Here is a 12970-nt window from a genome sequence, read left to right on the forward strand (position 1 = left end):
GATCCGGGCGTCGCTGCGGGACAGAGGGATCCGGGCGTCGCTGTGGGACAGAGGGATCCGGGCGTCGCTGTGGGACAGAGGGATCCGGGCGTCGCTGTGGGACAGAGGGATCCGGGCGTCGCTGTGGGACTGAGGGATCCGGGCGTCGCTGGGGGACAGAGGGATCCGGGCGTCGCTGTGGGACAGAGGGATCCGGGCGTCACTGTGGGACAGAGGGATCCGGGTGTCGCTGTGAGACAGAGGGATCCGGGCGTCACTGTGGGACAGAGGGATCCGGGCGTCGCTGTGGGACAGTGGGATCCGGGTGTCGCTGTGGGACAGAGGGATCCGGGTGTCGCTGTGAGACAGAGGGAGCCGGGCGTCGCTGTGGGACAGAGGGATCCGGGCGGGACATAGGGATCCGGGCGTCACTGCGGGACAGAGGGATCCGGGCGTCACTGCGGGACAGAGGGATCCGGGCGTCGCTGCGGGACAGAGGGAGCCGGGCGTCGCTGTGGGACAGAGGGATCCGGGCGTCACTGCGGGACAGAGGGATCCGGGCGTCGCTGTGGGACAGAGGGATCCGGGCATCGCTGCGGGACAGAGGGATCTGGGCGTCGCTGTGGGACAGAGGGATCCGGGCGTCACTGTGGGACAGAGGGACCCGGGCGTCGCTGTGGGACAGAGGGATCCGGGCGTCGCTGTGGGACAGAGGGATCCGGGCGTCGCTGTGGGACAGAGGGATCCGGGCGTCACTGTGGGACAGAGGGATCCGGGTGGCGCTGTGGGACAGAGGGATCCGGGCGTCGCTGTGGGACAGAGGGATCCGGGCGTCGCTGTGGGACAGAGGGATCCGGGCGTCGCTGTGGGACAGAGGGATCCGGGCGTCGCTGTGGGACAGAGGGATCCGGGCGTCGCTGTGGGACTGAGGGATCCGGGCGTCGCTGGGGGACAGAGGGATCCGGGCGTCGCTGGGGGACAGAGGGATCTGGGCGTCACTGCGGGACAGAGGGATCTGGGTGTCACTGTGGGACAGAGGGATCCGGGCGTCGCTGCGGGACAGAGGGATCCGGGCGTCACTGTGGGACTGAGGGATCCGGGCGTCGCTGTGGGACAGAGGGATCCGGGCGTCGCTGTGGGACAGAGGGATCCGGGCGTCACTGCGGGACAGAGGGATCCGGGCGTCACTGCGGGACAGAGGGATCCGGGCGTCGCTGCGGGACAGAGGGATCCGGGCGTCACTGTGGGACAGAGGGATCCGGGCGTCACTGTGGGACAGTGGGATCCGGGCGTCACTGTGGGACAGAGGGATCCGGGTGTCACTGTGGGACAGAGGGATCCGGGCGTCACTGTGGGACAGAGGGATCCGGGCGTCACTGCGGGACAGAGGGATCCGGGCGAAACAGTGAAAAGTATTGTTTCTTGCACACTATACTGACAAAGCATACCGTTCACAGAGAAGGAAAGGAGAGGGTGCAGAATGTAATGTTACAGTCATAGCTCGGGTGTAGAGAAAGATCGACTTAAGGCCAGGTCGGTCCATTCAAAAGTCTGACAGCAGCAGGGAAGAAGCTGTTCTTGAGTCGGTCGGTACGTGACCTCAGACTTTTGTATCTTTTCCCCGACGGAAGAAGGTGGAAGAGAGAATGTCCGGGGTGCGTGGGGGTCCTTAATTATGCCGGCTGCTTTTCCCGAGGGAAGTGTAGACGGAGTCAATGGATGGGAGGCTGGTGATGGGACTGGGCTACATTCACGACCCTTTGTAGTTCCTTGCGGTCTTGGGCAGAGCAGGAGCCCCAGACCGAGCTGTGATACAACCCAGAAAGGATGCTTTCTATGGGGCATCTGTAAAAGTTGGTGAGAGTCGGAGCTGACATGCCGAATTTCCTCAGTCTCCTGAGAAAGTAGAGACGTTGGTGGGGCTTTCTTAACTATAGTGTCGGCGTGGGGGGGACCAGCAGGTTTTGAGTTTTGCGGGACCCCTCAGTTACCCGCCCCCCCCACTCCCAAAGCCCCCATTACGTCCCCAACCTTTACACTCTTCCCCCGCTATCACCGACTCTACCCAGCCATTTAACCCCCTCCCACACCCCCACGTACACCCTCCCGGTGACGACCCTCAACTAACAAATGTCTTTGTGTGGAGAATGGCCACAGTGTTTGCTTCTGGGGGTGGGGGAATGAAACAATGCGACACAATGAGCTGGATTCAAAGCTTTATTTCTGAATTTCGGGCCACGGTGTCTTTGAGTCGACCTCATAATTTTCACAAACCCTCCACAATTCTCTGCACCCTCCCCAAAGCCCAACTCTTCGATATAATTGACATGGCAAATGGGCGGTCGGACAAACACATGAATAGGATGGGAATCGAGAGGTATGGTCTCCGGAAGGGAAAGAGGTGGGTATAAATGGTGGGTCCAGACAGGAAGCCAGACAGCCAGACAGCCAGCCAGCCGGCCAGACAGCCAGCCAGCCGGCCAGACAGCCAGCCAGCCGGCCAGACAGCCAGCCAGCCGGCCAGACAGCCAGCCAGCCAGCCAGCCAGCGACACCCATGTCCCACCAATGAATAAAAGATTTGTGGGTTTAATTGCTGGTGGGGTCTTTGACGGAGGGGAGGGTTTGACAATGAGGCATGGATCACTTCAGTTTCAGTATGACATTTCTTACAAATGGCAGAATTTCCGCAGCGAAAGTTAAGAGATTAAGAATGAGGTACTGCCAGAATGAGAGATTCTGTGTCCTCGTTTGCTCTCCAATCAATCGTCTCATGTCCACCTCCAGGCGGGAGCTCTCTTGCAGACGACCCTCCTCACGGTATTTTGTCACCTCCTCCTCTCTGTGTTCGATGGCTGCCTTTTGTTGCTCCACCCTCAATGCCCTCTCCTCCTCATATTTCCCCTTCCACTGATCGACCAACTCGGCACGTCGGGCAGACTCCGTCTCGTCTCTCCGTAACTCCTTGGCTCGGATACTCCTGATATCATTAATCTTTTCGTTCAAGTCTGAGGAAGAAAGACAAATCAAATTCAACACAGATCAACCTCAATGGTATTGTTCACCGTGCATTTAAACAGCGCTATTCTCCCGTGCTGTAGCTGTCCTGGGAGTGTTTGATGGGGGACAGTGTAGAGGGAGCTTTACTCTGTATCTAACCCCGTGCTGTACCTGTCCTGGGAGTGTTTGATGGGGACAGTGTAGAGGGAGCTTTACTCTGTATCTAACGCCGTGCTGTAGCTGTCCTGGGAGTGTTTGATGGGGGACAGTGTAGAGGGAGCTTTACTCTGTATCTAACCCCGTGCTGTACCTGTCCTGGGAGTGTTTGATGGGGACAGTGTAGAGGGAGCTTTACTCTGTATCTAACCCCGTGCTGTACCTGTCCTGGGAGTGTTTGATGGGGGACAGTGTAGAGGGAGCTTTACTCTGTATCTAACCCCGTGCTGTACCTGTCCTGGGAGTGTTTGATGGGGGACAGTGTAGAGGGAGCTTTACTCTGTATCTAACCCCGTGCTGTACCTGTCCTGGGAGTGTTTGATGGGGGACAGTGTAGAGGGAGCTTTACTCTGTATCTAACCCCGTGCTGTACCTGTCCTGGGAGTGTTTGATGGGGGACAGTGTAGAGGGAGCTTTACTCTGTATCTAACCCCGTGCTGTACCTGTCCTGGGAGTGTTTGATGGGGACAGTGTAGAGGGAGCTTTACTCTGTATCTAACCCCGTGCTGTACCTGTCCTGGGAGTGTTTGATGGGGGACAGTGTAGAGGGAGCTTTACTCTGTATCTAACCCCGTGCTGTACCTGTCCTGGGAGTGTTTGATGGGGACAGTGTAGAGGGAGCTTTACTCTGTATCTAACCCCGTGCTGTACCTGTCCTGGGAGTGTTTGATGGGGACAGTGTAGAGGGAGCTTTACTCTGTATCTAACCCCGTGCTGAACCTGTCCTGGGAGTGTTTGATGGGGACAGTGTAGAGGGAGCTTTACTCTGTATCTAACCCCGTGCTGAACCTGTCCTGGGAGTGTTTGATGGGGACAGTGTAGAGGGAGCTTTACTCTGTATCTAACCCCGTGCTGTACCTGTCCTGGGAGTGTTTGATGGGGACAGTGTAGAGGGAGCTTTACTCTGTATCTAACCACGTGCTGTACCTGTCCTGGGAGTGTTTGATGGGGGACAGTGTAGAGGGAGCTTCACTCTGTATCTAACCCCGTGCTGTACCTGTCCTGGGAGTGTTTGATGGGGACAGTGTAGAGGGAGCTTTACTCTGTATCTAACCCCGTGCTGTACCTGTCCTGGGAGTGTTTGATGGGGACAGTGTAGAGGGAGCTTCACTCTGTATCTAACGCCGTGCTGTACCTGTCCTGGGAGTGTTTGATGGGGACAGTGTAGAGGGAGCTTTACTCTGGATCTAACCCCGTGCTGTACCTGTCCTGGGAGTGTTTGATGGGGACAGTGTAGAGGGAGCTTCACTCTGTATCTAACGCCGTGCTGTACCTGTCCTGGGAGTGTTTGATGGGGACAGTGTAGAGGGAGCTTCACTCTGTATCTAACCCCGTGCTGTACCTGTCCTGGGAGTGTTTGATGGGGACAGTGTAGAGGGAGCTTTACTCTGTATCTAACCCCGTGCTGTACCTGTCCTGGGAGAGTTTGATGGGGACAGTGTAGAGGGAGCTTCACTCTGTATCTAACGCCGTGCTGTACCTGTCCTGGGAGTGTTTGATGGGGACAGTGTAGAGGGAGCTTTACTCTGTATCTAACCCCGTGCTGTACCTGTCCTGGGAGTGTTTGATGGGGACAGTGTAGAGGGAGCTTTACTCTGTATCTAACCCCGTGCTGTACCTGTCCTGGGAGTGTTTGATGGGGACAGTGTAGAGGGAGCTTTACTCTGTATCTAACCCCGTGCTGAACCTGTCCTGGGAGTGTTTGATGGGGACAGTGTAGAGGGAGCTTTACTCTGTATCTAACCACGTGCTGTACCTGTCCTGGGAGTGTTTGATGGGGGACAGTGTAGAGGGAGCTTCACTCTGTATCTAACCCCGTGCTGTACCTGTCCTGGGAGTGTTTGATGGGGACAGTGTAGAGGGAGCTTTACTCTGTATCTAACCCCGTGCTGTACCTGTCCTGGGAGTGTTTGATGGGGACAGTGTAGAGGGAGCTGCACTCTGTATCTAACGCCGTGCTGTACCTGTCCTGGGAGTGTTTGATGGGGGACAGTGTAGAGGGAGCTTTACTCTGTATCTAACCCCGTGCTGTACCTGTCCTGGGAGTGTTTGATGGGGACAGTGTAGAGGGAGCTTTACTCTGTATCTAAACCCGTGCTGTACCTGTCCTGGGAGTGTTTGATGGGGACAGTGTAGAGGGAGCTTCACTCTGTATCTAACCCCGTGCTATACCTGTCCTGGGAGTGTTTGATGGGGACAGTGTGGAGGGAGCTTTACTCTGTATCTAACCCCGTGCTGTACCTGTCCTGGGAGTGTTTGATGGGGACAGTGTAGAGGGAGCTTTACTCTGTATCTAACCCCGTGCTGTACCTGTCCTGGGAGTGTTTGATGGGGGACAGTGTAGAGAGAGCTTTACTCTGTATCTAACCCCGTGCTGTACCTGTCCTGGGAGTGTTTGATGGGACAGTGTAGAGGGAGCTTTACTCTGTATCTAACCCCATGCTGTACCTGTCCTGGGAGTGTTTGATGGGGGACAGTGTAGAGGGAGCTTTACTCTGTATCTAACCCCGTGCTGTACCTGTCCTGGGAGTGTTTGATGGGGACAGTGTAGTGGGAGCTTTACTCTGTATCTAACCCCGTGCTGTACCTGTCCTGGGAGTGTTTGATGGGGGACAGTGTAGAGGGAGGTTTACTCTGCATCTAACCCCGTGCTGTACCTGTCCTGGGAGTGTTTGATGGGGGACAGTGCAGAGGGAGCTTTACTCTGTATCTAACCCCGTGCTGTAGCTGTCCTGGGAGTGTTTGATGGGGGACAGTGTAGAGGGAGCTTTACTCTGTATCTAACCCCGTGCTGTACCTGTCCTGGGAGTGTTTGATGGGGGACAGTGTAGAGGGAGGTTTACTCTGTACCTAACCCCGTGCTGTACCTGTCCTGGGAGTGTTTGATGGGGGACAGTGTAGAGGGAGCTTTACTCTGTATCTAACCCCGTGCTGGACCTGTCCTGGGAGTGTTTGATGGGGGACAGTGTAGAGGGAGCTTTACTCTGTATCTAACCCCGTGCGGTACCTGTCCTGGGAGTGTTTGATGGGGACAGTGTAGAGGGAGCTTTACTCTGTATCTAACCCCGTGCTGGACCTGTCCTGGGAGTATTTGATGGGGGACAGTGTAGAGGGAGCTTCACTCTGTATCTAACGCCGTGCTGTACCTGTCCTGGGAGTGTTTGATGGGGACAGTGTAGAGGGAGATTTACTCTGTATCTAACCCCGTGCTGTACCTGTCCTGGGAGTGTTTGTTGGGGACAGTGTAGAGGGAGCTTCACTCTGTATCTAACCCCGTGCTGTACCTGTCCTGGGAGTGTTTGATGGGGACAGTGTAGAGGGAGCTTCACTCTGTATCTAACCCCGTGCTGTACCTGTCCTGGGAGTGTTTGATGGGGACAGTGTAGAGGGAGCTTTACTCTGTATCTAACCCCGTGCTGTACCTGTCCTGGGAGTGTTTGATGGGGGACAGTGTAGAGAGAGCTTTACTCTGTATCTAACCCCGTGCTGTACCTGTCCTGGGAGTGTTTGATGGGACAGTGTAGAGGGAGCTTTACTCTGTATCTAACCCCGTGCTGTACCTGTCCTGGGAGTGTTTGATGGGGGACAGTGTAGAGGGAGCTTTACTCTGTATCTAACCCCGTGCTGTACCTGTCCTGGGAGTGTTTGATGGGGGACAGTGTAGAGGGAGCTTTACTCTGTATCTAACCCCGTGCTGTACCTGGCCTGGGAGTGTTTGATGGGGGACAGTGTAGAGGGAGGTTTACTCTGTACCTAACCCCGTGCTGTACCTGTCCTGGGAGTGTTTGATGGGGGACAGTGTAGAGGGAGCTTTACTCTGTATCTAACCCCGTGCTGTACCTGTCCTGGGAGTGTTTGATGGGGGACAGTGTAGAGGGAGCTTTACTCTGTATCTAACCCCGTGCTGTACCTGTCCTGGGAGTGTTTGATGGGGGACAGTGTAGAGGGAGCTTTACACTGTATCTAACCCCGTGCTGTACCTGTCCTGGGAGTGTTTGATGGGGGACAGTGTAGAGGGAGCTTTACTCTGTATCTAACCCCGTGCTGTACCTGTCCTGGGAGTGTTTGATGGGGGACAGTGTAGAGGGAGGTTTACTCTGTATCTAACCCCGTGCTGTACCTGTCCTGGGAGTGTTTGATGGGGGACAGTGTAGAGGGAGCTTTACTCTGTATCTAACCCGTGCTGTAGCTGTCCTGGGAGTGTTTGATGGGGACAGTGTCGGAGGAGCTTTACTCTGTATCTAACCCCGTGCTGTCCCTGTCCTGGGAGTGTTTGATGGGGACAGTGTAGAGGGAGCTTTACTCTGTATCTAACCCCGTGCTGTACCTGTCCTGGGAGTGTTTGATGGGGGACAGTGTAGAGGGAGTTATACTCTGTATCTAACCCCGTGCTGTACCTGTCCTGGGAGTGTTTGATGGGGGACAGTGTAGAGGGAGCTTTACTCTGTATCTAACCCCGTGCTGTACCTGTCCTGGGAGTGTTTGATGGGGACAGTGTAGAGGGAGCTTTACTCTGTATCTAACCCCGTGCTGTACCTGTCCTGGGAGTGTTTGATGGGGACAGTGTAGAGGGAGCTTTACTCTGTATCTAACCCCGTGCTGTACCTGTCCTGGGAGTGTTTGATGGGGACAGTGTAGAGGGAGCTTTACTCTGTATCTAACCCCGTGCTGTACCTGTCCTGGGAGTGTTTGATGGGGACAGTGTAGAGGGAGCTTTACTCTGTATCTAACCCCGTGCTGAACCTGTCCTGGGAGTGTTTGATGGGGACAGTGTAGAGGGAGCTTTACTCTGTATCTAACCACGTGCTGTACCTGTCCTGGGAGTGTTTGATGGGGGACAGTGTAGAGGGAGCTTCACTCTGTATCTAACCCCGTGCTGTACCTGTCCTGGGAGTGTTTGATGGGGACAGTGTAGAGGGAGCTTTACTCTGTATCTAACCCCGTGCTGTACCTGTCCTGGGAGTGTTTGATGGGGACAGTGTAGAGGGAGCTTCACTCTGTATCTAACGCCGTGCTGTACCTGTCCTGGGAGTGTTTGATGGGGACAGTGTAGAGGGAGCTTTACTCTGTATCTAACCCCGTGCTGTACCTGTCCTGGGAGTGTTTGATGGGGACAGTGTAGAGGGAGCTTCACTCTGTATCTAACCCCGTGCTGTACCTGTCCTGGGAGTGTTTGATGGGGACAGTGTAGAGGGAGCTTCACTCTGTATCTAACCCCGTGCTGTACCTGTCCTGGGAGTGTTTGATGGGGACAGTGTAGAGGGAGCTTTACTCTGTATCTAACCCCGTGCTGTACCTGTCCTGGGAGTGTTTGATGGGGACAGTGTAGAGGGAGCTTCACTCTGTATCTAACGCCGTGCTGTACCTGTCCTGGGAGTGTTTGATGGGGACAGTGTAGAGGGAGCTTTACTCTGTATCTAACCCCGTGCTGTACCTGTCCTGGGAGTGTTTGATGGGGACAGTGTAGAGGGAGCTTCACTCTGTATCTAACGCCGTGCTGTACCTGTCCTGGGAGTGTTTGATGGGGACAGTGTAGAGGGAGCTTCACTCTGTATCTAACCCCGTGCTATACCTGTCCTGGGAGTGTTTGATGGGGACAGTGTGGAGGGAGCTTCACTCTGTATCTAACCCCGTGCTGTACCTGTCCTGGGAGTGTTTGATGGGGACAGTGTAGAGGGAGCTTTACTCTGTATCTAACCCCGTGCTGTACCTGTCCTGGGAGTGTTTGATGGGGGACAGTGTAGAGGGATCTTTACTCTGTATCTAACCCCGTGCTGTACCTGTCCTGGGAGTGTTTGATGGGGACAGTGTAGAGGGAGCTTTACTCTGTATCTAACCCCGTGCTGTACCTGTCCTGGGAGTGTTTGATGGGGACAGTGTAGAGGGAGCTTTACTCTGTATCTAACCCCGTGCTGTACCTGTCCTGGGAGTGTTTGATGGGGACAGTGTAGAGGGAGCTTTACTCTGTATCTAACCCCGTGCTGAACCTGTCCTGGGAGTGTTTGATGGGGACAGTGTAGAGGGAGCTTTACTCTGTATCTAACCACGTGCTGTACCTGTCCTGGGAGTGTTTGATGGGGGACAGTGTAGAGGGAGCTTCACTCTGTATCTAACCCCGTGCTGTACCTGTCCTGGGAGTGTTTGATGGGGACAGTGTAGAGGGAGCTTTACTCTGTATCTAACCCCGTGCTGTACCTGTCCTGGGAGTGTTTGATGGGGACAGTGTAGAGGGAGCTTCACTCTGTATCTAACGCCGTGCTGTACCTGTCCTGGGAGTGTTTGATGGGGACAGTGTAGAGGGAGCTTCACTCTGTATCTAACCCCGTGCTATACCTGTCCTGGGAGTGTTTGATGGGGACAGTGTGGAGGGAGCTTCACTCTGTATCTAACCCCGTGCTGTACCTGTCCTGGGAGTGTTTGATGGGGACAGTGTAGAGGGAGCTTTACTCTGTATCTAACCCCGTGCTGTACCTGTCCTGGGAGTGTTTGATGGGGGACAGTGTAGAGAGAGCTTTACTCTGTATCTAACCCCGTGCTGTACCTGTCCTGGGAGTGTTTGATGGGACAGTGTAGAGGGAGCTTTACTCTGTATCTAACCCCATGCTGTACCTGTCCTGGGAGTGTTTGATGGGGGACAGTGTAGAGGGAGCTTTACTCTGTATCTAACCCCGTGCTGTACCTGTCCTGGGAGTGTTTGATGGGGACAGTGTAGAGGGAGGTTTACTCTGCATCTAACCCCGTGCTGTACCTGTCCTGGGAGTGTTTGATGGGGGACAGTGCAGAGGGAGCTTTACTCTGTATCTAACCCCGTGCTGTACCTGTCCTGGGAGTGTTTGATGGGGGACAGTGTAGAGGGAGCTTTACTCTGTATCTAACCCCGTGCTGTACCTGTCCTGGGAGTGTTTGATGGGGGACAGTGTAGAGGGAGGTTTACTCTGTACCTAACCCCGTGCTGTACCTGTCCTGGGAGTGTTTGATGGGGGACAGTGTAGAGGGAGCTTTACTCTGTATCTAACCCCGTGCTGGACCTGTCCTGGGAGTGTTTGATGGGGGACAATGTAGAGGGAGCTTTACTCTGTATCTAACCCCGTGCGGTACCTGTCCTGGGAGTGTTTGATGGGGACAGTGTAGAGGGAGCTTTACTCTGTATCTAACCCCGTGCTGGACCTGTCCTGGGAGTATTTGATGGGGGACAGTGTAGAGGGAGCTTCACTCTGTATCTAACCCCGTGCTGTACCTGTCCGGGGAGTGTTTGATGGGGACAGTGTAGAGGGAGATTTACTCTGTATCTAACCCCGTGCTGTACCTGTCCTGGGAGTGTTTGTTGGGGACAGTGTAGAGGGAGCTTCACTCTGTATCTAACCCCGTGCTGTACCTGTCCTGGGAGTGTTTGATGGGGACAGTGTAGAGGGAGCTTTACTCTGTATCTAACCCCGTGCTGTACCTGTCCTGGGAGTGTTTGATGGGGACAGTGTAGAGGGAGCTTCACTCTGTATCTAACCCCGTGCTGTACCTGTCCTGGGAGTGTTTGATGGGGACAGTGTAGAGGGAGCTTTACTCTGTATCTAACCCCGTGCTGTACCTGTCCTGGGAGTGTTTGATGGGGGACAGTGTAGAGAGAGCTTTACTCTGTATCTAACCCCGTGCTGTACCTGTCCTGGGAGTGTTTGATGGGACAGTGTAGAGGGAGGTTTACTCTGTACCTAACCCCGTGCTGTACCTGTCCTGGGAGTGTTTGATGGGGGACAGTGTAGAGGGAGCTTTACTCTGTATCTAACCCCGTGCTGTACCTGTCCTGGGAGTGTTTGATGGGGGACAGTGTAGAGGGAGCTTTACTCTGTATCTAACCCCGTGCTGTACCTGTCCTGGGAGTGTTTGATGGGGGACAGTGTAGAGGGAGCTGTACTCTGTATCTAACCCCGTGCTGTACCTCTCCTGGGAGTGTTTGATGGGGGACAGTGTAGAGGGAGCTTTACACTGTATCTAACCCCGTGCTGTACCTGTCCTGGGAGTGTTTGATGGGGGACAGTGTAGAGGGAGCTTTACTCTGTATCTAACCCCGTGCTGTACCTGTCCTGGGAGTGTTTGATGGGGGACAGTGTAGAGGGAGGTTTACTCTGTATCTAACCCCGTGCTGTACCTGTCCTGGGAGTGTTTGATGGGGGACATTGTAGAGGGAGCTTTACTCTGTATCTAACCCGTGCTGTAGCTGTCCTGGGAGTGTTTGATGGGGACAGTGTCGGAGGAGCTTTACTCTGTATCTAACCCCGTGCTGTCCCTGTCCTGGGAGTGTTTGATGGGGACAGTGTAGAGGGAGCTTAACTCTATATCTAACCCCGTGCTGTCCCTGTCCTGGGAGTGTTTGATGGGGGACAGTGTAGAGGGAGTTCTACTCTGTATCTAACCCCGTGCTGTACCTGTCCTGGGAGTGTTTGATGGGGGACAGTGTAGAGGGAGCTTTACTCTGTATCTAACCCCGTGCTGTACCTGTCCTGGGAGTGTTTGATGGGGACAGTGTAGAGGGAGCTTTACTCTGTATCTAACCCCGTGCTGTACCTGTCCTGGGAGTGTTTGATGGGGACAGTGTACAGGGAGCTTTACTCTGTATCTAACCCCGTGCTGTACCTGTCCTGGGAGTGTTTGATGGGGGACAGTGTAGAGGGAGCTTTACTCTGTATCTAACCCCGTGCTGTAGCTGTCCTGGGAGTGTTTGATGGGGACAGTGTAGAGGGAGCTTTACTCTGTATCTAACCCCGTGCTGTCCCTGTCCTGGGAGTGTTTGATGGGGGACAGTGTAGAGGGAGCTTCACTCTGTATCTAACCCCGTGCTGTACCTGTCCTGGGCGTGTTTGATGGGGGACAGTGTAGAGGGAGCTTTACTCTGTATCTAACCCCGTGCTGTACCTGTCCTGGGAGTGTTTGATGGGGACAGTGTAGAGGGAGCTTTACTCTGTATCTAACCCCGTGCTGTCCCTGTCCTGGGAGTGTTTGATGGGGACAGTGTAGAGGGAGCTTTACTCTGTATCTAACCCCGTGTTGTACCTGTCCTGGGAGTGTTTGATGGGGGACAGTGTAGAGGGAGCTTTACTCTGTATCTAACTCCGTGCTGTACCTGTCCTGGGAGTGTTTGATGGGGGACAGTGTAGAGGGAGCTTTACTCTGTATCTAACCCCGTGCTGTACCTGTCCTGGGAGTGTTTGATGGGGGACAGTGTAGAGGGAGCTTTACTCTGTATCTAACCCCGTGCTGTACCTGTCCTGGGAGTGTTTGATGGGGGACAGTGTAGAGGGAGCTTTACTCTGTATCTAACCCCGTGCTGTACCTGTCCTGGGAGTGTTTGATGGGGGACAGTGTAGAGGGAGGTTTACTCTGCATCTAACCCCGTGCTGTACCTGTCCTGGGAGTGTTTGATGGGGGACAGTGCAGAGGGAGCTTTACTCTGTATCTAACCCCGTGCTGTACCTGTCCTGGGAGTGTTTGATGGGGGACAGTGTAGAGGGAGCTTTACTCTGTATCTAACCCCGTGCTGTACCTGTCCTGGGAGTGTTTGATGGGGGACAGTGTAGAGGGAGCTTTACTCTGTATCTAACCCCGTGCTGTACCTGTCCTGGGAGTGTTTGATGGGGGACAGTGTAGAGGGAGCTTTACTCTGTATCTAACCCCGTGCTGTACCTGTCCTGGGAGTGTTTGATGGGGGACAGTGTAGAGGGAGCTTTACTCTGTACCTAACCCCGTGCTGTACCTGTCCTGGGACTGTTTGATGGGGACAGTGTAGA

The 12970-nt window shown here is 54.5% G+C and overlaps 1 protein-coding gene across 1 annotated transcript in view; it reads right to left on the bottom strand.

Annotated features, from left to right (window-relative positions):
- Positions 1-2182: 2182 nt before the first annotated feature.
- Positions 2183-12970, bottom strand: part of LOC144487641 (guanylate-binding protein 1-like) — a 57730-nt gene continuing 46942 nt past the window's right edge. Inside the window, exon 10 of the mRNA XM_078205718.1 lies at positions 2183-2986. Coding sequence (XP_078061844.1) covers positions 2622-2986 — 365 coding nt within the window. The 3' untranslated portion in view covers positions 2183-2621. The remainder of the gene's footprint in view (positions 2987-12970) is intronic.

The sequence above is a fragment of the Mustelus asterias genome, unplaced genomic scaffold (assembly GCF_964213995.1).
Source record: "Mustelus asterias unplaced genomic scaffold, sMusAst1.hap1.1 HAP1_SCAFFOLD_945, whole genome shotgun sequence".
Taxonomy (NCBI): Eukaryota; Metazoa; Chordata; class Chondrichthyes; order Carcharhiniformes; family Triakidae; genus Mustelus; species Mustelus asterias.